The 25,374-nt window shown below is 41.4% G+C and overlaps 1 protein-coding gene across 6 annotated transcripts in view; it reads left to right on the forward strand.

Annotated features, from left to right (window-relative positions):
• GRIN1 (glutamate ionotropic receptor NMDA type subunit 1) overlaps positions 1-25,374 on the forward strand; it is a 2,709,836-nt gene that overhangs the window by 710,985 nt on the left and 1,973,477 nt on the right. For all 6 annotated transcript variants that reach the window (XM_044058780.1, XM_044058779.1, XM_044058782.1 and 3 more), the window contains 2 exons: positions 15,198-15,342; positions 15,444-15,530. In XM_044058780.1, the coding sequence (XP_043914715.1) occupies positions 15,198-15,342; positions 15,444-15,530 (232 nt within the window). The remainder of the gene's footprint in view (positions 1-15,197; positions 15,343-15,443; positions 15,531-25,374) is intronic.

Raw genomic sequence — 25,374 nt, forward strand, 5'->3', positions numbered from 1 at the left:
AAAAGGTGTGTCCATCCGAATTAGACAATTTTCTTTCACATTTTGACCTCTCTTAAACCAGAGGTGCCCTTAGCAGATTTTCAGCCATAGTAAAAAATAAGGCTTAACTCACACAAATGCACACACTCAGAGATAAAGAAAGAGGGTTTTTTTTTAGAAAGGAAGAAAAGAAGGAAAGAAAAGAAAGGAAGAGAAAATTACCAACAATGGTAATATAGACTACCCAAGGGTAAGAGGGGAGAAGTATCAACAATGGTACTTTAGAGTACCTAATGGTAGATAGGATAAGAAAAATATCACTCACACTGAAGGAATAGAGGAGCAGGTAGATATAGGAAAATAAAGAAAATAGAGACATATGTATATATAAAGAACTTACAATTAAATAATAGTCAAGGCTCAAGAGATTGGTTCAACATGTCTGGCATCATGAAGCAGCAAACAAGACCTGAGGTAATTTGGTGAAGAGCATTATGGGTAGTGCCTAGCTCGAGAGTTTTTGGGAGATGCGAGCTGGCATAATGGACGAATCTGTTCCGAGGCTTGGAACAGAGCCTACAGTCAAGGACTGAGTAAAGATTGACACCATCAGATCTATATCGTCCAGACTGTTAGAGGAAGTGTTTTCAGGTTAGGGTGTATCAAACAACCCTGTCTTGAGTGAGTAAATCCAGTCTGTGTAGCAGCTTCTGATAATTTCCCTTGGCCAACTTCAGAAGAAGGGAGAACCACTATTGCCTTGGCCAAAAGGGAGCCACCATCACAATCTTTAGAGAGTCCATGAGAATCTTTAGAAGGATCTGTGAATCAATGGAAAGGGTGGAAAACATACAAGCATATTCCCATCAGAAGGAATGAAAGACATCTGTTTTCCCAGCCATATCTTTCATAAAAAGATAAGTGCATTGGAAGGAAAGTTGAAGAAACACATTTTTCGTAAAGAGAATCTTCGGCTTAATGAGAAATACTAAAGAATAACACTCCCTTTCCAGTCCATGACATTCTTCCTGGTCATTAGTGACAGAAAAAGAGGGAAATATTTTTATTTTCCTATTAACAGTCAATGAAGAAACAGAACTAAAAAAATCTAGCAGGAATTCCTTTGGTATTACCATTAAAGTTTCCCTATTCAAAAAGAGAAAGAGAAAGATAGACAGAAAACAGCAGACAGTACATACCCCCTTGTTTTGTTTACCTGAGAAACTCCCTGGAAAAAGACTGACCCATGGCAAGGATGCTACCACAGGAAATAAGCACAAACTTGAAGTAGTAAACCTTCATCTGATACTTCCCTGAGACTGACAAGAGTGGTTTTCCCATGCCTGGCAATGACTAACAAATAGCTGCAGAGCATTTGACTATCTCTCAGTCCTTATTGTTAGCAAGTACTACACCAGAGGGACCAGGAGGCAAGAATAAGTGGTCTGAGGAATCCAGTTTGGCCACAGCAGAGTCATGCATTGGCAGCTGAGGTGGTGATAGATCCAGCCAGATCCAAGAATCCCAAGAAATATATTTCTTGCAGATGGGTGAAGGAAGGAAGACATGAGGACACCCATTGTTCAGCTAAAGAGTACCAATAAGAGAGATAGCAGAGCTTGCATGAATAAGTAGGCAAGTGACAATCAAAGTCAAGATTTGAAGTAATGATTTTTAATGACAATGTCATAGGTTTATAGGTGAATACAAGCCTAACTACATTGAAAAGTTATTTAAAACCTAGCCAATAACTTTAGGTCAGAATCAAACTTTATCCCTTCTGCTTATAAGACAAAGACCTTAACCATTATGGCACACCTTACCCCTTTTAAATATCGGGTTAAGTGACTTGCTGCAGGTCATACAATAGGCAAATGAGGGCTGTGGAATCATACCTTGTACCACAAAAACTACAGCTCTCAGTCTTAATCCTCTTCTCCAACTGCAATCTTTCTAATAAATGGTTCATGTGTAAATATTAAGCCAGCAACCCTAAAGGACCAAGCCTAGGCAATTTTCCACAAAGGTGAGAATCAAACCCTGCACTTTGTGTCTGTGAGATAAATACCTTAAACATTATGCCAATCCCAGACTGGTATCTCAAAACTATAATATACTGCCCCATACACAATTATTCTATGTGGCAACGTAGTACAATCATTCTCAGTTAAAAAATATCCCTTTACATGTAAAGACATTCCTTTATATAAAAATTACTAGCAAAAGATAAATATGTTTTCATAGAAAAACACATTATTTCCTCAGAAAAATAATTCAGTGGAAGATTTTTCCACAAAGGGAACTTATCTGACCAATCCTGAAGGACCGCTAGCCAACTGTCAGTTTCACGAAGCCCACAGGTGGAGCACACTTTGGAGGCAAGAAAGTTCTGAACATTTTCATGTTCTAACTGACTCATACAGATCTCTGCTTTGGATCCTGGCAGTTAGGGTACATGGAAGGTATCTTTAAGTGTTGTAAAGCTGTCTGGATGGTTATATCCTTGGCAGGGTATAACCAATTCAACTTTGGCTACTGCAACAATGATCTTAATGTAGAACGTCAAAGCTGATATTTTCAAATAAATGCAAACAAAGTGATGAAAAATTAATCATGTTCTATAAGCAAGTGATCAGCACTGGAACTAAAAGTACAACTACAAGTGAAAGAACAGTTGTGTAAGTAAAGATTACCATAACAGCAGATGTTCTAACAGATCACTGTTGCAATAGTTTAAGCGGTATGGGTCCTACCTCACTAAAAAAAAAAAAAAAAAAAAAAAACAGGAGACTAAAATTTTTTTTTTCTCATTAATCATACATGCCGTGAAATCTGTAAGATCCATTGCAGGCACACTGGTCACCAGCTTCCACTTCCCCATCTTTGCCAAATGAAGTGGCTCATCCTTGCCAGCCAAGGACATCCCCACAGTCTCAGATAATGTGGCTATCCCCTGGTCTTTGGTGGCTGAAAAGGCTACACTAAGGGGACTTGGAGAAAAAAAGATGGGTGGTTTGAGGAACAAGAAGTGGCCACAGCAGAGTCATTCAGTGGCTTAGGCAGAATATGAGGCAGCCTGACACTGAAAGACTCTATTACAACTTTCTTCTTTTTGCATGCAGGGAAGGTAATGCCATAACAACTGGAGGTTGCTTGATAGGTAAGCCAAGAAAGAGACATCAATAGTGGGGAATGGAGCCTGGACTAGTCGGTAAGGTGTAAGGTAGTGAACAAGTAAGTGGTTCTAAGATAAGTAAAACATTGAGAATCTTCCATAACATATCCCACCAGAAGCATACAAAACTTACAAAACAGTAAAATTTTAATATGAAGAAAAATTTTTCCTCACAAAATGTTCATACAAGCATACGCATAACAAGTCCCCAGGAAATGAAACAACAGTCCCCAAAATTTAAGTTTCCAAGCTAATTCTCATTTTGACAAAAAAAAAATACCACTGGTCCTCATGACATAGAATACAGCAGAAGGCTTTCTCCAATGGGGACTAATTTTACAGCACTTAAAGATCACTTGCCAACTGGTAGTTCCATGGGGCCTGACAAAGGCGAATTCTTGTCTGAGGCAAAAAAGCTGAGAAGATTTTGGGACTACAACTGTCATTTTAAAGAGCTCTGCTGAAGCTCCTGACATTTAGAGTGTGTGGAAGGTTCATTAGCTTTATGAAACTGGCCATTTGTAGTAGGGTAAGATCCATACATCTTATGCTACTGCAACAGTGATCTATGTTTGAAATGATAGTTCTGTACTTCCCATAATGCTGGATTCTTTTATCCTTGTCTGTTCAATATGACTTGTGGGTGTCTTCAAGACTCCTGTCAGATCCAGCCTGGCAAAAGTTGTGCTCCAGCCTCAAACCCCATTAAATTTTCCCCTCTCATAATGTACCTGGGTTCAAAGTTTCCCAAGATCCAGTTTGCTGCCCTAGGGTACAGAGAATCCTACTATGTCTTTCTATGAAAAATAGCCCCATTAGGTCATTTAGAACTAAATATAAGAAGGGGGGCATTTGACTATCTTGGTCCTCACTGCCTGCAGGTACTACACTATAGGGACCAAGAGACAATGATAATTCATCTGAGGAAGTCAGTCTGACTACAGCAGAGTCATGCATCAGCAGCTAAGGTGGTGATACTCGACAGACAATGATGAAAGGATCCAGGGTTATGATAAGTACATTATAACTACAGTATTTGTTCATCGCACTCATCTGATACAACTTGTGGGTGAGAATCCCTGTTAACTTATCTCTCAGGTGGTATCATGACAGGAGACCACTGAGAATAATGGCCCCAAAGGATGCTCTAGATAAACAAATTATGTCCAGCTTGTAATGCTTTACAAAAGTGTGCATGGAAGTCCAAGTAGCAGCTGTACAAATCTCATTCACAGAAGATTTCCTGAAAAAGGTGATAGATGTGGCCACCAACCTTGATGAATGTGCTTTTGGTCTAAGTGGTAAAGGATGACTGCTGGAAGCATAGACAGATGTGGTTTAATCTGAAATCCATCTTGGCAAAGAAATTTTCAAACCCAGTCTATTGCAGACAAAAAGCACGAACAGCTAAGGATCCTTTCTCATGGCCATGGGTCTTTGAAGATATAAAAATAATTGTCTATGCACATCCAAGATGTTAAGTAAATATTCTCCCCTATTGGAGTGCTTGGGAAAAAACACAGATCTGTGGGTTGGTTTAGGTTACATTCGGATGACACCTTGGGTGACAGGGAGAACTGGTGTGTATAAAGACCCTGTCTTTGTGAAAAACTAAATATGACAGGGTAGACAAAAGTGTATCTAAATCAGATATTCTCCTGGCTGATGTTATCAGGTGGCACAGTAGTGCAGCAGTTAGCATTGTCACCTCACAGAAAGAGGATCTCCGGTTCGATTATTGGCTGGGGTGCCTTCTGTGCAGAGCCTGCATGTCCTCCCTGCATTTTCGTGGGTTTCCTCTGGGTACTGTGGTTTCCTCCCACATTGCAAAGACATGAGCCTGAACCATTTCCCCCTGGGCCTCTGCTGAAAATGGGCTCTGTCCCAGTTGTATTTTCCTGGTAAACAAAAGGAATAAGGTTTTCCAAGACAGGAATTTTAAAGAAGTGGTACACACTGGCTCAAAGGGGACATTTGTTAGGGTCTACAACAAAAAACTGAGATCCCCTGGAGGGACTGGACCCATGACTAGAGGACTAAGCAGGAATGTACCCCTTAAAAAGGCATTGTAAGACATATGAGAGGCTATCCAACAGGAATAATACATTGGTAAAAATTAGAGACTGCATCTAGTTGTAGTTTAAAAGTTGAATAGCTAGTGCCAAAATAAAACAGTTGTGAACGGAAGAGAAGCACCTGAGGAAATGATGCACCAAATGGATTTATCCCCTGGGTATTGCCAAAGCAGCAAAACATGACCATTTACTCTTGCAAACCCTACAACTAGAAGCCTTCTGAGGGGCAGAATATGAAAAACCTCTTGAGACAATGATGAACTGGAAAAACTATGCAGTTAATTTGAGTCTGAGGAGATCCAGGTGAGGTGACCAAGAGCAGTGAGAAAGAAGATCCTCTCTAGGATCCAAAAACTGGTGGGGGGGCTTCCTAGTGTGAAGCCTGTGAAGGGGTAACCAGATTTGCCTGGGCCAGCATGCAGTGATGAAGATCACTGTGGCTTTGCATTTGATTGCTTTTCTGGAGAAACTTACACATCAGGGAGACGAGGGGGGAAGGCATAAAGGAGCCTGGTTGGCCACTACCCAGCCAGAGAATCTCTCAGGGACTACCCCTTCAGGGGAATTAGGGCAGAGTAACTGCTGCTGTTAGTGTTGAATGGGGAGATGAAAAGATTGCATCAAGGACAGCCCCAGTGGGTAAAATTTGGTGCATTATGTGTGGATTGAGAGACCACTTGTAAGGTAGAAGAATGGATTAGCTGAGTCTGTCAGAGAGACCGTTGACCTTCCCAGGAATGTGTGATGCTGTCAAGAAATGATGCAAAGTAATCACCCATTGCCATACTCTCATAGCTTCTCAGCATATGGGGAAGGATCTAGTTTTTTCCTGTTTTTTGATGTGCCAATCTACTGTCATGCTGTCCATTTCGATCAGAATCCTCCCCATTAGCAAACAGACCTGCAGTTCCTACAATTCTAGAAGGACTGTCCTCATTTTCCATATAATAATGTAAAGACTGGCGTCCTGATATGCCCATGTACATTGGACCATTCTCTCCTGATGATGTGCACTCCACACCTAGCAGTCATCGTCAGTGGTCACTGTGGCTGAAGGTTCATAGCTTCATAGGTTGGTACTAGGCTATCGGCCCTAGGGCCTATGCAAGCCTAGCCATAACAATTCCCTGGATATTTCTTCCCACAATATTTATTTCTCTGGACGCCTGTCTAGCAGGGCGGCTGACATGATCCCCAGGGTGAATTTCCCATCTCCCATCCAATCATCAAGGTTCCTTTTGAAGAGGGCCAGTGAGGCACTCTGCTTGACATGTATGGGCAGTCTATTCCAGAGTATGGGGAGTCTCTGGGTCAGGAACGTATCCCTCCAGCATGTTTTGTTCATTGTGATGACAAGGTTTAGATCCCTGGAGCATGTGGCTCTGAGAGATTGGGATTTCTTTAAGTGGAGCATGTCCAACAGCTCAGGGTTTGTCATGGCCTTGTATGTTAAGCAGGGATCACCTCTGAGTAGACGATATGCCACAGAGTATAGCTGAAGTTTTTTTAGATGGTCAGTATATGGCATCTGCTTTAGGCCTGTGATTCTTTTAGTGAGGTATTTCTGTGGCCTTTCAAGCTGTTGCAGATGTCTTGTGAGGTACATACCAAACGGGGCATTATACTCTATAATGGGTCTAATGAGGGATGAGTACAGTGGGACAATGACCTCCTTTTTTCTGGATGAAAAGCCCTTAGTGATGAGGTGTGCCACATAGAAGGATTTCCTGACTGTTGTGGCAATGTGGTTATCGAAAGTGAGACCACTGTCCACCTGTGTCCCTAAGTCTCTCATCACACTTTCGATGTTTAGTGTCTTGCCACCTATGTGGTAATTCATGGGTACATGTTTTTTTCCAAAGGGGATAACTATACATTTTTTGGCATTAAGCTTGAGGCCATGGCTCTGGCACCAGGCATCTGTTTCTGTAAGGCCCTTTTGTAGAATATCCACATCATTTGGGGATTCAATAATGGCTCCCAGTTTGCAGTCATCTGCAAACTTTGTTAGCCAGAGTCCCTTAGTGTTGGCCTGTACTTCAGGGAAGTAGATGCCCAACAAGAGTGGTCCCAGGACTGAACCCTGAGGTACTCCACTTGTCATCTGTCTGGAGCTGGATTTGGAGTCAGCTACTTTTACTGTCTGGGTTCTGTCAGTAAGCCAGTTAACAACCCATCGAGTGACGTAGGGATTTATGCCCAGCTTAGTAAGTTTACCTATGATTCCAGAGTGGGGGATGGTGTCAAAGGCCTTGGCGAGGTCCAGATAGGCTGTGTGGACTGCCTTACCCTCGTCCACAGCTCTGGAGACTGATTCGAAGAAGTCAATCAGATTCCGGAGACAAGATTGGCCCTTCACAAACCCAAACTGGGTGGGGTCTAGTGTTTGAAGGATGCCAATGTCTTTGTTTATAAGTTCCATGATAATGCGTTCCATGCCCTTGCAAATCAGGCTTGTCAGACTGATGGGACAGTAGTTCCCGGGATCCAAGGTGGATCCTCCCTTGTGGAGTGGGATAACTGTAGCTGTGCGCCACTCAGTGGGCACGAAGCCTGAGGTGAGGCTATGATTAAACATGACACTTAGGTGAGGTGCCAGTTCATTTTGTAGTTCATGTAGTACACAGCCTGGGATGTCATCTGGTCCCATGAATGCTGTATTCTTAGCTTTGGAGAGTGCGGTTTCTACCTGTGTGGCCATGATTATCGGAATTTGGCAATCTTTTGGTATTGAGATGGGCCTTTTAGGGGGTGAGAGGGGGTGAAGTTGGCACTAAATCGATCTGCCAGGGTATTGGCAATATCCTTGGGATCAGTATATTTAATGCCATTCTGTTGTAGCTCAGAGCAGATCTGAGCATTGCCATTTAGATTCTTGACATAACTATAGAATGCCTTGTGGTTGTCTTTGGAATCTTTGGCAATTTTATTTTCGTAACTAGCTTTTGAGGATTTTATGAGGGATTTCAGCTTCTTATTGAGGCTGGTGAGGGAGTTTTTTGCATCCTGGGATTTTCCTCTTTTCTGCAACAGTTTCTTCCTTCTGTTGTATAGTTTGTTTATAGTAGGGGACCACCAGATTGGCTTCCTTTTTTTGGAGAAGAGCATCTTGGTTCTATTTGGGATGGCATGATTCATGCACGAGTGGATGTGCTCGTACAGTGCCTTAGTGTATGATTCTGCAGTCGAACTTCCAGATCCCGTTTGCGTGGGCGTTGTAAAGTTTGTCACTTCTGACTTCAGTAGCATGAAGTTGGCTTTGGAGAGGTTTTTTATGGAGGTTTCCTTACTGGGGGGGTGGGGGTGGGATGTGGATGTCAAAGGTGATTTGCTTATGGTCAGACCTGACCAATGAGGGGGTGACCACTGGTGTGGAGCATCTATCTCCCATGTTGGTAATGACCAGGTCTAGGATATTGGAGCCCCTGGTGGGACAATGGATTAGTTGATCCAGGGCGTTGGAATTTATGAATTCCAAGAACCGTTGGGAAAAGGAGTTGGTACCCGAGTAGTTTTCCCACTTAAAGGCAGGGTAGTTGAAATCACCCAGTATTAGGGTGTTTGGTTGTATCTTAATATTTTCCAGTATGTTTAGAAAGGTGTAGTGAGAATCTTGGGGCATGAGGGGGATCTGTAGCAAGCTACAATTTGGATTGCAGTCTTACCTAGTGTTAGTTGCATCTGCAGGATTTCAGATGCAAAGGTAGATGCAAAATGAAAATGTTCCCCTGTAATAACAGCAGAAAGGCTAGCTATCACTGAAGTTGAGTTCTGCAGAGATCTGTGATTCAGACGGTTGATAATTGTGAGTTCTTCTGATGTGACCACTGTGCTCTGTGCAGCCAGTGTAAGATGTTCATGTAAATTGGGCTAGGTGAACCATTAGAATAACAGAGTTCATGAGGGATAGAACACACAGAACAAAACGTGCTGGAGGAAATGAAAAGTGTAGAACTGCAAGTCTTAATTACTGCACTCTGGAGGGAGAAATATGGTGCAGGACCTAGTGTCAAGGTGGCATCCAAAGAACTGTATAGACTGTGTTGACTGCAACTCTGATTTCTTATAGTTGATTGAAATTTCCAAGAACAATCAACACTAATGCAAGAAGTCCCCAGCTTTGACAAAATATTCCTTTGATGTGGCATGAAGAGCCAGTTGTCTAAGTACAAGAAAACCTTGATCCCAAGTAGCATCAAACTTGCTACTACTACAGTCATGCACTTGGTAAACCCCTGAAGAGGCTGTGTTGAGTGCAAAGGGCAGAACTCTGAAATGAAAGTGAGTGGCCCTCAGGATGAAGTACATAAACCTTCTGGATGATCTTAAAATCTTGATGTGGTGATGAGTATCGTGGAGACTGACTGAGCAAATCCAATCATTTGCAAGTAGACATGGCAAGATTACACACTGACCATCCTGAAGTGGGTCTTCTTCACATATTGGTTGAGTTTGTTTAGGTCCAATATGGATCTGAAGTTCTTGTTTTTCTTTCTAACCAAATAAAACCTGGAATAACGGCCTGACCTGTCTTGTCTGGCAGGAACTATTCAATGGCACTTCTCTGAAGAGGAGAAAAGATTTCTCTTCAGGCCATGTTTCACTGGTGGGGTGCTGTATCTAGAGTGGCCTTGTCAGTAGGTGTGAACTATAGGGAAAGGGTATATAATGGATATATATTATGCCTCTGACCAAGATTTCTGCATAATAGCCATCAATATGAGTAGTTAGATTGATAAGTGGCCCTTGATTGCCTCCAGAGAGGAGCAGTCAGGCATGGTAAAGTTGCCTATCAGAAAAAGGCTTCCAGTATCCCTGGTTCTGTGGACCTCCATGACCCATTAAATTGGCTGCCTGTGCCACAATCACCCCTGTCAATGGTTCAGTCGGACGTTTGATACCAGGATCTTCTAAACCATTGTGACTTGGACCTCTTTTGGTTCCTGCTATAAGATCACTGAAGAGTCCCAAATGTGGCACCTATGACAGACGGTATCTTCCCATCTTGTTCACACCACTGCATTCACTCTTTGACTGACTGAACAGCCAAGAGGATCATAAAGGGCATTGGTAAAGAATGATTTGAAACAATTCACAAAATCACAGAGACAAAACCTGCCTGTCACCTCACATCGATACCTTTGCCCAGCACTCTTGCTGCTCCATTGGCTGCATTATGTAACAGCTGCAGGGAGAGAGTGGTCATATTAAACATAGTACCCGAGGTAGCCTCTAGTTTTCTAGAATCAGTAGTGGGCAACATCTTCAGAAAGTTTAAGGCTTGTTCTGCCATATCTCTCTATGATCCAAGGAGATACCCTTGAGTGTTGGTGCTGCCTCCTCCACAGAAGATGCAGGCTATCTCAATGAGGGAATCTCTGAACAAGACATAGCAGATGGACCCAAGAAGGGAATCAAAAGCTAACAACCTTGCCACCAAAAATGGTGCCATACAGGATGGCTCCAAAGATGGTACTCAAGTATCAGCATCAAGGCACAGGTCCTAGGAACCACTCAAATCTGATGGCCTGGGAATGAAGTGGATTAGATCAGAAGGCTTTGGAGTTGAAGGCAGGGGTGTACTTGGTATCCAAGATATGGATGGGAGGTTGGGCCCTTATACAACCTGGAAGGAGGGTCAGACAGTAAAGGAGCTAGCAGTGGTGAAGATGGACTAGCCTGTTCTACTGTTGGAGTAGAGGAAGATGGAAGAACACACATACTGATCTGTGTTTTGGTATTCAAACTCTAAATCACAGGTACTTCTGAAGGACCTGAAGGACTAAAATGAAGACTGAGGTGGGGGGAGGTCAAGAAAGAAAGAAACTTAGAAAGTTCTCTTCTTTTGGAGGAACTACCTTGAAATATCCATATAGGAGATTTATCCTCAAAGTCAATCATCTCCTTGGAAAGAACAAAGCCAAAATCAGAAAGAAAGCTGGAGGTGAAGAACCAGCTGTTCTAACCTTACAATTTTTGAGGGTCCAGCATCTGAGGACTCCTCCAATCTCCATTTCTTCAGATGCTGATCTTTACCTAGGCATATCTCTGTCCTTACTGTGGCCATCCCTGCCTTTACAGTACTTGTCTGCCTCTGGATCAGGTGGCAACAAGCCCCTAATAACCAGTTTGCTTCTTACATTGAACAGGGCATGTTGTTCAAAGGCCTTGCAGATAGAAGAGTCAGTAGTGAGGTGTTCAGCACCAAACAAGTGGCACACTGGTTGTGCACATCTTGAAGAGGAATTTTGTATCCATACTTTAAGCACTTCTTGGAACTTTTTTTTCTTTTTCTTTTTCTTTATTCCCCTCCATATCCAAATAATGGCAAAGCAGAGCAAGTGACAGTACTTGAAAATAAACAAGTATTTAATCAGGTTACCATAACTAGAATAAAAGAGAAAGGCTAAATGTTCCTACTACAAGAGGTATATCTCAAAATATCAGCAGATAAAAAAAAATATGTGTATGACTGGCAGGATTAATACCCACATGCCAATAAAGAAGGAAAACATGTTGGGGGGGCTCAAAGTTAGCAAGAAGAAAAGAAAGTTTAAGAAATACTACAAGTTGTTGAAAGGAGAACAGCTAACAAATTTAATCAAAACAGAGGTGAAGCACTTGTGCTTTTGAGGAGCAGATTGCAGCAGCATCTGAATGGGGAGGAGGCAAATGAGATCTGGGAAAGCTCTATATTAAGGAGCATTATGGGAGGAGAAAAAATTTAAAGGGGCTCAATGCTGCAGCACTAGTTTTGCTGGGTCTGGTCTGAAAAGGGCTTGAAGAGCTAGAAATTGGATTAGAATGGTGGGATAGTTCAAGGCCCATAAAGCAAAAGTGGCTGAAGCATATGTTTGCTTTTCCAGTCTGTCCATTTCTTTAGAATTCTTCTTAGGTGGACCGACAGTGGTTATGTCATCAGTAAGTTCTTTCTTGGTAGCCTTTGCCACAGTGATGGAATCCACCAAAGGATTCTTGGACCAAAAGTGTCTGTTCTTAGGGTGCTAAGGAATCTTCTCAAGCTTCCTTTTTAAGCTTTCAGAAAAATCAGGCTCCTGCAATGCCCTCCTGGATTGTGTAAAGGAGCAAACCCATCAGTTTGATATCGTGGAACCCAATGTTGCCAATGTTCCTGTACTAGCACAATCCAGACTCTGTAATGTTAAAGCTCTGCATTATCTGTATCAGACAGTGGTTGCCTTTAGAAGAGATATTTGTTATATTTTCTGACAGAAAATATCTTTTTTGTCTGCTACTTGGGATGACTATATGTTTTACTTATTTAAACATTTCACTTGTACAGTACAATAACGAAGCAGGTATAACTGGTGTGGCAGTATGTAAGAAAACTAGAAACAAAATGGATCTAGACCAATACAAGTTGTTGTCATAATAACCGACTCACAGCTACTTTCGCATCATGTAACAAACTGTGACATACTGTACTCTATTTTGAGAATAAGGCGTATCTACAGACACACACACACACATGCACACGTGTGTTTGTGTGTGTGTGTATATATATATATATATATATTTATTTATTTGATATATTGTGATGCCCCACCACTGGACCAGTAATCAAGGAGCCTCAATCCTCACCACTGGCACCAGTGGGGGATGTACAGTGGGAGGATAGCAAGGTACACATACAGTATTTCCAGATGTAGCTCAATTTCCCTTAGGAGTACACAGAGACCACGGTCAGTCCAGGGCTGGTTTCTCCCTCTTTCTCCAAATCCCCAATAAGACTCCCCACTGGCACAGCTATACAGTTGAGTCCTTAGCCAGGGTTCCAAGCCAAGTCCTCCAACACTCTCTGTCTCTGTTCAACCAGTGTTTCGTGACCCTGCCCAAGTACCTGACAAACAGACTCTTGGAGATTTGTCACACACACACACACACACAGACACACACACACACACACACACACAGACACACAGACACACAGACACACAGACACACACACACACACACACACACACACACACACACACACACACACACACACACACACACACACACACCTACCTGAGAAAGGGTGTCACAGATTTACTACCTATGCCCCCTTCTGCCCAGACTATAAGGTAGTTAGCATTGCCACCTAAACCCCTTAACAGCTACTTTAAGGCCCTTAACAAAGCATGACCAATCTTACTGTGTAATGTTACTGTTAATACAAATAGTAGTTTGACCAAGAGCAAGGTTATGAGAAGTGGCCCACAGTGTCACCAAATAAATATGCAAGTACTCTCAGAACTTAAATATCTCACGACAGATCAGCCACAATGAAATGTTTAAATATATTTAGTGATAAATAATAAAAGAACAAAACAATGCTAAATATATATTTACAGTGACATCAGAGTTCAAAATCACAGGATATATTTAAAACAACATTGCAGGACAGTCTCAAATAAATAAAGAAAAACATCTGAATTAAGTTTTGCTATATTCCTGACTATATCTAAGAGAATTATACTGTTCCCTAAACTTACTTACTCAGAGCAACGCAGACGTGTGGTGAATGGATCTTGTCAAATCCAAGACAGAATACAGAATGCTGTCTCTCTCACAGACTTCTTAAATTAATATCTCAAAAATTACTGCTGGGATAACTTGTAGAATGACATCATCGCTCGTCATCTGACTCCTAGTTCCCAGGCCCCAAAACAACCATTGATGGCAGCTGGTAGTATTTAGTATCTACCTATGAAATTACATAGACCTCAGATCTTTTGGCAGATGGTGGATGCCATAAAACAATTTCCATTTCTCCACATTAAAGACACTAAGGAAAATTTCTATAGTACAGACATTGTGTCTCCTGCTACACTGAAACTGAAAGATAACATCTTTTTATGGCCTAGCCATAAAGTAATTTAATTTCAGCTATTTTTCTGAAGTTAACCTCTTGTATTCCAGTTTGCACTAGTAAAATATACATTTAAGCAATTACAATAGTGCATGTACATTTCTGTTCTTTTCTAATAGGGCATGCCGTGGTTACATTTTAAGCACAAGCACTTTATAAAATATATTTTCAACACACATTCTTGTACAAACCTAGTTTGATATACACATAACGTACAGTTCTAATACATTTGTAACACAAGCATCTTATACAAATTATGTTGATATTCACAGATGACATATAATTATTTACAAAATTCCTGATAGCTGGGCTGGCAGTATTTCCTTTCCTGACAATATAATATTAAAATAGATGTGTGTGCGTTTATGTTTGTGTGTTTTTGTATTCTGTATATGTGTTTATTCACAACTAATATAACAAGGCAAAGCAAACCAGTATGTAAGGGTGAACTAAAAGCATAGAAAGGTCTATATGTCTGCCATTTTATCCTATTTTATGCATTTCTGAGAGTAAACAGATTCAAGCTAAGTGTGGATATGAGAACAAGCACAGCGGATGCCATTTGGTGCTGAAAAATCATTTAAAATTAGGCTCTGCTGTGATGATAAATAATATAATGGCAGGCAAGGTTTGTACTGTAGTAAAGACTGAAGTAAGAAAGAGAGGGTCATCTCAGATAAGGTTATAGTACAGTATCACAGGTTTAGCTGGCACTGAAGTCTGCTGGGAAGTATCCAGCATGGATATTCATGTTTATATTATGTAGTAGTTCATAGCAGAACAAGCCAGAGTAATTATCTTTTTAACTCAGCACAGACATGGCCAGTTATACCACACTTAGTGTTATAAGGATGGGTTTTCACAAAGACAACATGACAGTTTCACTGAATACACACAGCTGGTGGTTTATTATCTAAGAATGTATGAATGATAGGTTTCCATACAGATAAGCTTGACAGAACAAGGACGCAAAAATAACAGCTTTGCTTGCATGCTAATTCATCTGGCAAGTGAAGCAACTTACACTTCAAGTTGTTACGTCTGCAACAACAGATTCCCAGATGGTGCTAAAGACAATTTATTGCTTTTGCAGGGTGCTGATGTCTACCAAGTTTCCAGAAGGAGTGACAGGCCGTATAGAGTTTAATGAAGAAGGAGACAGGAAGTTTGCTAATTATAGCATAATGAACCTGCAAAACCGCAAACTAGTTCAAGTCGGAGTTTTCAATGGCACCAACGTATGTTTCTCTTTTAAATGCTGCATACTTTAATACATCAATTCAAATTTTGCAGAAAAAGGAAGATTCTTTTTCTAAATGAATTGTTTTAACTTTATCAGGTCTTACTGCATTCTGACAGAAAAATAATTTGGCCTGGTGGAGAGACAAACAAGCCTACAGGTTATCAGATGTCTACTAGATTAAAGGTAAGGAGTTACTTAAAAACACTTCATCGTGTTTACAAAGCTAGCACTGTAGCCCTTATAAATCATGCCATTTTGTAGATGTATTAAATAATATCCTGATAAACACCCCTATCTACAGACATACAGAGCAGGAACAGTGCAAAGCTAAACCACCCCCATGTACAATGTGAAGTTTCATGCTTGCAATTAATTATGGAAAACTGGGACAACAGGGGACTACTGTCAGACTTCAGGACCATTGCAAATATTGATTAGTGGAATTTTGAAGTTTCAGAAAGGCAAACACTTCATTTGGAAGTGGATATTATGCAAGTTCTGATACCTTTGAGCAAGATGCTAAAATATTTAAGGCAATTAATGGGTTCTCCGAAAAATCAGTGGAGGGCCTTAACCTTTTAGTACAGCACAAAATGCTACATAATTGAAGGATTTAAAAGATACATATACATTATATTTCTAAAATTAATCCACCACAATGTCCTGCTGATGCGGGATTGGCACTCTGCTTCTCAAAAGCCAGGATCTGCCACATAACGCACGCACTCAGGTCACTCCACAACAAGTACAAATATGACTCCGTCATTGTCCATGTTGGTGTGAGTGACCTGAGATGTACCTCCCTGGACTACATGAAAAGAGACATGGAGGAGCTTTCCGATCTTGTAGCCCAGGCAGGTATGACCATAGCCCTGAGCAGCATCCTGCCATCACCCAGAAAGATACACAGTAGAAGGACAAAATGACTGACTTCAGCCATTGGCTAAGCTTCTGGTGTCATTTCTATGGGGATCCAGTATCTGTCTGCCTTGGATGACATGATTGACAGACTATGATGCTTTGCCAGAGATGGCCTGCACCTGTTGCCCTTGGGATTTCAGATACTGGCTAAGGCTATTGCCACCCCTATAGTGCCTTTTTTTAGGCAAGATTCAAATGACAAATTCACCACCATAACAGGTACAAGCAAGCAAAATCTGAGGGTAATGCTACCCAATGCTAGAAGTGTAAACCTCAAAATGCACTCACTCGAGGCACTCCTTAAAATGGAGAACATCGACATCTGTGCAGTGAGAGAGACCTGGTTCAAGGCTCCAGACAGCACCTCTGCATTACCAGGCTATAATTCATACTACACCTTTCGGCCACCTAACCTGGACCGAAACACTAAAGGTGGAGGCGTGTCCATATTCATTAAGGATATCCACACCTCCTGGCTAGTTGCTCAGCATTATGCATCGAAGATTATCCAAGTGCAACTAACTCTGGGGAAGACCGCAATCCAAATTGTAGCTTGCTACAGATCCCCCACCATGCCACAGCATTCCCACTCCCCATTTCTTGATACAATGGAAAATATTAGGGTACAACCTAACACCCTAATAATGGGCAATTTCAACTACCCCACCATTAACTGGGAAAAGTACTCATGTACCAACTCTTTTGCTCAACGTTTTCTGGAATTCATAAATTTCAACACCTTGGATCAACTTATCTACACCCCCACCAGGGGCAGCAATATCCTAGACCTGGTCATTACCAACATGGGCAACCGGTGTTCCACACCAGAGGTCAGTTCCTTGTTGGTCAGATACAACCACAAGCTAATCATGCTAGACATCCACATCCCGCCCCCACCCCCCATTAGGGAAACCACCGTAAAACAATTTCGCCAAAGCCAACTTCATGCTTCTTAAGACAGAAGTGGCAAACTTCACGACACCCATGCAGACGGCCAATAGAGGTACAACTGCTGAATCCTACACAAATGCTCTTTATAAGCACTTATACGATTGCATGGATCGTGCAATCCCTAACAGAACCAAAATGCTATCCTCCCAAAAAAAGGAAGCCAATCTGGTGGTCCCCTGCCATAAACAAACTCTACTACAGAAGAAAGAAACTGTTGCAAAAAAGAGTAAAATCCCATGACTGGAGGAACTCCCTGGTCAGCCTCAGTAAGAAGCTGAGATCCCTCATAAAAGCCTCCAAAGCTAGTTAAGAAAACAAAATTGCCACTGATTCTAAAGACAACCACAAAGCATTCTATAGCTATGTCAAGAATCTCAATGGCAACACTCAGATCTGATCTGAGTTACAGCACAATAGCACTAAATATACAGAACCAACTGATATTGTAACATCCTGGCAGATAGGTTCAGTGCTAACTTTACCCCCCTCTCACCCCCTAAAGGACCCATCTCTATACCAGAAGAATGAAAAGTTCCTGTAATCATGGCTACACACTCTCTAAAGCCAAGAACACAGCATCCATGGGACCTGACAACATCCCAGACTGCATTCTACATGAACTACAGAATGAACTGCCACCCCACCTAAGTACCATGTTCAATCATAGCCTTACCTCAGGCTTTGTGCCCACTGAATGGTGCACAGCAACGGTCATCCCACTCTACAAAGGGGGAGCCACCACGGGCCCCAGGAACTACCAACCCATTAGCCTGACGAGCCTGGTCTGCAAGGCTATGGAACGTATCATTATGGAACTTATAAACAATGACATTGGTAATCTCCAAACTCTAGACACCACCCAGTTCGGGTTTGTAAAAAGCAGATCATGTCTCCTAAACCTGAGAGACTTCTTTGAAGCGGTCATCAAAGCCGTAGATGAGGGTAAGGTGGTTCACACAGCCTATCTAGATCTTGCCAAGGCTTTCAACACCATCCCCCACTCTGGAATTATAGATAAACTCACTAAAATAGGTATAAATCCCTATGTCGCAAGATGGGTTGCCAACTGGCTCACTGACAGAACCCACACTGTGAAAGTAGCAGACTCCAAATCCGACTTCAGACCAGTGACAATTGGAGTACCACGGGGTTCAGTCATGGGTCCTCTCCTGTCTGGTATCTACTTCTCTGAAGTACAGGCTAACACAGAAGGTCTTTAGCTAACGAAGTTCGCAGATGACTGCAAACTAGGAGCCATAACCGAAACTCCTAACGATGTGGACATCCTACAAAAGGGCCTCACTGAGACAGATGCCTGGTGCCAAAGCCATGGCCTCAAGCTCAATGCCAAAAAGTGCATTGTCATCCCTTTTGGTAAAAACTCTGTACCCATGAACTACCATATAGACGGTAGTCTACTTAACACCGAAAGTGTGATAAGAGACCTTGGGACACAGGTGGGCAGTAGTCTCTCCTTTGATAATTACATTGCCACAGTAGTCAGGAAATGCTTCTACATGGCACACCTCATCACAAAAGGTTTCTCATCCAGGAAAAAAGAGTTCATTATTCCCCTCTACTCGTCACTCATTAGACCCATTATAGAATACAGTGCCCCTTTTGGTATGTACCTCACAAAACATCTACAACAACTGAAAAGGCTGCAGAAATATCCCACAAAGAGGATTACCAGCCTCAAACAGATGCCTTATGCAGACCATCTCATAAAACTCCAGCTTTACTCTATCGCACATCGCCTATTCAGAGGCAATCTCTGCCTAACATACAAAGCTATGTCAAACCCAGAGCTGATGGATATGCTCCACTGAAAGGAATCCCAATCCCTCCAAGCTACATGCTCTAGGGACCTAAACCTTGTCACAACAATACACAGAACATGCTGGAGGGATAGATTCCTGTCCCAGATACTTCCCATACCCTGGAACAAACTACCTATCTATATCAAACAAAGCTCCTCATTAGCACTCTTCAAGAAAAATCTTGATGATTGGATGGGAGATAAGAAATTCACCCCGGGGATCACTTCTGTGGCTCTGCTCAATAGGGGCACAGGAAAATAATTTTCTTGGGTGGAGAAAGCCAGGGTACCTTTTGGCTAGGCTTATATAGGCTCTAGGGCAAATAGCCTAGTACCTACATATGAACCTATGAACTTATCTTCTGGATGCTAGATGCCTTGTTCAGCTCTTGCATTCATTTTAGTGAGTGAAAAGTAACAAAGCAAAAGTTACTGCAATCTGTAAAAACTGCCATTTAAGTGGGCAGCAGAAATGTTAAGCAATCTACCCTGGGGGCAGTTAACTGCATATCCATCTCCTTTCCAGAGAATCCTCAGATGTTTACATTCATAACCATGGGACAGTTGAAATAAATTCTGAACAAAAGAGCAATACATGGGCATCTTAGTTACTGTAGGATAGCTAAAATAAATATTGAACAAGACAGCAATCTCTCTGCATCTTAGTTAACCACATAACATTGAACCTACATGGCTATACCTAAAAATGTGCATAATCATCATTACCACATGGTTTGCAACAGAAACACACTGCATCAGAACTGGTTAAAGTTAAAATGAATACAGCCACTTGATAAGGTGTTTTACATTTTGTTCACAGAATATGTGAAAATGTTATTATCACAGTATTTATTTGTATGCTGCTCTAAGTGTCTAGACCATTAGCAATCATTTTCTGGTACTGCTCAGGGTTCCACTAAGAAACATCAAACGACAAAACCTTGAGCATCAGAAATGCTGAAAACTAATTCTCGAAATACAGAAAAGCAAAAAAGCTAACTGCAGGTGTTTTTTTGCAGGTGAAAATTCCATGCACCCCCCATGAAGTGGGAGGCAATCCCCCACACTCTCAGAGTTTATATATACCAACTCCATGTCTGCAGCAACTTGAAGAAGGTAAAACTCTCCCAAAATAAGGGAATCGCTGCCAGCGCACAGTTAGAAATTTCACCAACAGTTTTTCCCTGTGGAAAACAATCTGGTTGTGTTACTCAGTTAATTGTAAATATACCATTACAGGGTTGTGTGTGTGTGTGTGTGTGTGTGTGTGTGTGTGTGTGTGTGTGTGTGTGTGTGTGTGCGTGTGTGTGTGTGTGTGGCGGGGGGGGGGCGCTCATGTACAAAAGCATGCAGTGGAGCAAAGTGAGTTATTTTCACCATTTCCTAGATGATCATTTTTTGTGCAGACAGATTCTAAACATGAGTTTGACAAATTTATATCTGAGCAAAATATTAGTATTGATTTTCTTGAGCCAAAAATATCCCTATCTTTTTAAATTTGTTATTAGTGAAAAAATACTGAATTAAGAAGAACTATCATCAATGTTTTTCTAGATTTTAGTTGCATACATTTATTTTCATTATAGAAAAATATTATCATGGAAAGCAATTAGGTACAATAGATTAACAGGCAGTAATGATGACGTTTATCGTGAGACTGCAGGTTTGGATGATAAATTTAGAACTTGGGCTACTCCAAAGAGTTAATTATTGCTACTGTTAATTAAATGGTTGAATACAGGAAGAAAGAATTCAAGTCAAGTCATAACTACTAATGAAAGAACAAGAAACACAGTATTAAAATTTAGGACAGATTCTGCCGATCTTGAAAAAATAATGTTTTATAATTTGAAAGTGCTAGCTGGACACCAACAGGTATATGCTTAGGCTAGAAAAGCATTAATGAAAGGAAGATTAATTTTAAATACATGTTTAATAATGATTAATTTTGCTTTATAAGCACAGTAAATAATACAATCAAGAAAGGCACATCTGGTCGTGTAACTTGCTCCCAATGTTGTTTTAACAAATACCCTCCATTGTTTTAGTCCAATGATACTTAGTACATATAAATCATTAGGTCACCTTGTGATTGAAAAATTTTTCATAGGGGTTTCGCAACCGTCTATAACAAAGTCCTAAATGCAAATCGTACACCTTTATAAAACCTGTTCCAATATTCCAGGCATCTTCCCATGTTTCTTCAGATCTCCACTCTGTGTACAGCACTATCCATTTACACCTCAACCTGAAAACCTCCCACTGCCTCTTTTTTATGTATTCTTCCAGCCCTGTCCTTTTGTACTTTCAAACATTCAAATGTCTTGACTCAGTCTTCTTTACTACAAGTTTATCTTGTTCACCTTGCAGTTTGGTTTAAACTGTTAGTTGAACACATTGTGAGTTGTTTTGGAATGAATATGTCTGTACTCTGAATTCCTGGGTCTGTTTTTGCTTTTTTCTTGAATATGGAATAACTTAAATGGTGGATTTGATTTAAAACTAGTTAAAGTCCAGTACTTAATGGTCATGTGAATTTTAAATGTGTCCTTAAACCCAATACTTTGGGAAATTAAAGTGAATCTCTGGCTGCAATATAATATACAGTTTGATTTTCCAGCTATATAACTGTGTTTTACAGAACACCATCAGTATGAAATAGTCATTTAAGGTGACAAAAGTACTCCCTAGATGAAAAATAAAACATTTTTAAGCTCAAGTCATCATGAGCACTTCTACCTTGATTATTTATTTCTTGATATGTGTTTCGTTTTTCTATGTCCTTTGCTATTTGTTCCTTAATATGTTTTCTTTGTTTCTGTCATTTTCATTGTCTTTACAAAATATAATTCTCACAAATCCATGATTTTTTTTCATTACATACTTTCCACAAACTAAATTACACAAATTTATCTTTAACAATTCAATAAAGCATAGCCAGTGGCTTTCCCCAAATCAAACTTCCTGCTGTTCTTATTTACTCTATATAGTAAACCCCAACCATTTCCAAACAAAATAAACCATTTATTATGTCCAGATATTTACATAACAGGAACAGGCAAGCAAAAGCTGAGGGTAATGCTACTCAATGCTAGAAGTCTAAATCTCAAAATGCACTCACTCGAGCCACTCCTTAAAATGGAGAGCATCAATATCTGTGCAGTGACTGAAACCTGGTTCAAGACTCTAGAGAGCACACCTGCATTACCAGGCTATAACATACCACACTTTTTGGCCATCTAACCTGGACCAGAACACCAAAGGCGGAGGTGTGTCCATATTCATTAAGGATATTCACACCTCCAGGCTAGTTGCGCAGCATAATGCATCCGAGATTATCCAAGTGCAACTAACTCTGGGCAAAACTGCAATCCAAATTGTAGCTTGCTACAGATCCCCCACCATGCCCCAGGATTCCCACTCCTCTTTTCTTGATATACTGGAAAATTTTAGGGTTCAACCAAACACCCTAATAATGGGCGATTTCAACTACCCCACCATTAACTGGGAAATCTACTCATGTACCAACTTCTTTGCTCAACACTTTCTGGAATTCATAAATTCCAATGCCCTGGATCAACTTATCCACACCCCCACCAGGGGTAATACTATCCTAGACCTAGTCACTGCCAACATGAGTGACCAGTGTTCCACACCTGAAGTCAACTCCTTCTTGGTCAGATCCAACCATAAACTAATCAACCTAGATATCCGCATCCCACTCCCACCCACCATTAAGGAAACCATGGTAAAATATTTCTCCAAAGCCAACGTCATGCTTCTTAAGACAGAAGTGGCGAACTTAATGACACCCATGCAGATGGACAATACAGTTACAACTTCTGAATCCTACACAAATGCACTCTATAAATATTTACACGAGTGCATGGATCATGCTATCCCAAACAGAACCAAGACGCTATCCTGCAAAAAACGGAAGCCAATCTGGTGGTCCCCTGCCATAAACAAACTCTACAACAGAAGGAAGAAACTGTTGCAAAAGAGAGTAAAATCCCATGAATGGAGGAGCTCCCTGGTCAGCCTCAGTAAGAGTATAAGATCCTGCAAAGCTAGCTATGAAAACAAAATCACCACTGATTCTAAAGACAACCACAAAGCATTCTATAGCTATGTCAAGAATTTCAATGGCAGCACCCAGATCTGCTCTGAGTTACAGCACAACGACACGAAAATTACAGAACCAACTGATATTGCCAACATCCTGGCAGATAGGTTCAGTGCTAACTTTATCCCCCCCCCTCTCACCCCCTAAAGGGCCCATATCTATACAGGAAGAATGCAAAGTTCCTGTAATCACATCTATGCAGGTAAAAGCTGCACTGTCTAAAACCAAAAACACAGCATCTATGGGACCGGACAACATCCCAGGCTGCGTTTTACACGAACTTCAGAACGAACTGGCTCCCCACATAAGCACCATGTTCAATCATAGTCTCATGTCAGGATTTGTGCCCACTGAATGGTGCACAGCAACAGTTATCCCACTCCACAATGGGGGAGGCGCCACTGAACCTGGGAACTATCGCCCTATTAGCTTGACAAGCCTGGTCTGCAAGGCCATGAAACGTATTATCATGGAACTCATAAACAATGACATTGGTAACCTCCAAACTTTGGACCCCACCCAGTTCGGGTTTGTGAAAGGCAGATCATGCCTTCTGAACCTGATCAACTTCTTTGAGGCAGTCACCAAAGCCACAGACAAGGGTAAGGTGGTTCACACAGCCTATCTTGACCTCACCAAGGCTTTCAACACCATCCCCCATGCTGGAATTATAACTAAACTCACTAAACTAGGTATAAATCCCTACGTCACAAGATGGGTTGCCAACTGGCTCACTGACAGAACCCACACTGTAAAAGTTGCAGACTCCAAATCTGACTTCAAACCAGCGACAAGTGGAGTACCACAGGGTTCAGTCCTGGGACCTCTCCTGTTTGGTATCTACTTCTCTGAAGTACAGGCTAACACAGAAGGGCTCTGGCTAATGAAGTTTGCAGATGACTGCAAACTAGAAGCCATAGTCGAGTCCCCAAATGATGTGGACATCCTACAGAAGGGACTCACTGAGACAGATGCCTGGTGTCAGAGGCATGGCCTCAAGCTCAATGCCAAAAAGTGCATTGTCACCTCCTTTGGTAAAAACTCTGTACCCATGAACTACCACATAAAAGGCAGTCTACTTAATGCCGAATGTGTGATAAGAGACCTTGGGACCCAGGTGGACAGTAGTCTCTCCTTTGATAATCACATCGCCACAGTAGTCAGGAAATCCTTCTATTTGGCACACTGCATCACAAAAGGGCTCTCATCCAGGAAAAAAGAGGTAATTGTTCCCTTCTACTCGTCACTCATTAGACCCATTATAGAGTACAGAGCCCCTTTTGGAATGTACCTCACAAGACACCTGCAGCAGCTGGAAAGGCCACAGAAGTACCTCACAAAGAGGATTACTGGCCTCAAACAGATGCCCTACACTGACTATCTCAAAAAACTACAGCTTTACTCTGTAGCATATCGACTACTCCAAGGAGATCTCTGCCTAATATATAAACCTATGTTAAAACTAGAGCTGGTGGACATGCTACACCTAAAGAAATCCCAATCCCTCTGAGCTACACACTCTAGGGACCTAAACCTTGTCACCACAATAAACAGGACATGCTGGAGGAATAGATTCCTGTCCCAGAGACTTCCTATACTCTAGAACAAGCTAGCCATCTATGTCAAGAAAAGTTCCTCATTAGCACTCTTCAAGAAAAATCTTGATGAGTGGATGGGAAATAGGAAATACACCCCGGGGATCACTTCTGTGAATCTGCTCGACAGGGGCACAGGAAATTAACTTTCTTGGGTGGCATAAGCCAGGGAACCTTGCTGGCTAGGCATACGTAGGCCCTTGGGCCGATAGCCTAGTACCTACCTATGAACCTATATGTGCAGATCAGCTGCTAGGAAAGACTCTGCAATTTTGCTTCTCTTCCCAATGAAAACAAGATAGTCCAATACTTTGTAGGTTATTATGGCATCATAAAAAAAAATGTAGAAATGGTCATCTGGAAAGCCATTTATTCCTCCTGCAATCTTCTCACTTTACCTTAGTTTAGAATTATAGCTACTTTGCCTCAGTCTTTTTAACTCAGTCCTCCTTGAACTTCATTTTCCATCTACATATCCCATTTTCACCCATCTCCTTTCCACACTTCTGTCTCTTTGCATTATCGACTCCTTTCCTTAACCACTCTATAAGCATCTGATTGCTTTGGGGCATTTTATCTTTTGACTGTTAGTTTTGGACAATCTTTTTATAAAGG

This window comes from Protopterus annectens, chromosome 16.part0, assembly GCF_019279795.1.
Source record: "Protopterus annectens isolate FY-2018-M chromosome 16.part0, PAN1.0, whole genome shotgun sequence".
In the NCBI taxonomy this organism is placed as follows: domain Eukaryota; kingdom Metazoa; phylum Chordata; order Ceratodontiformes; family Protopteridae; genus Protopterus; species Protopterus annectens.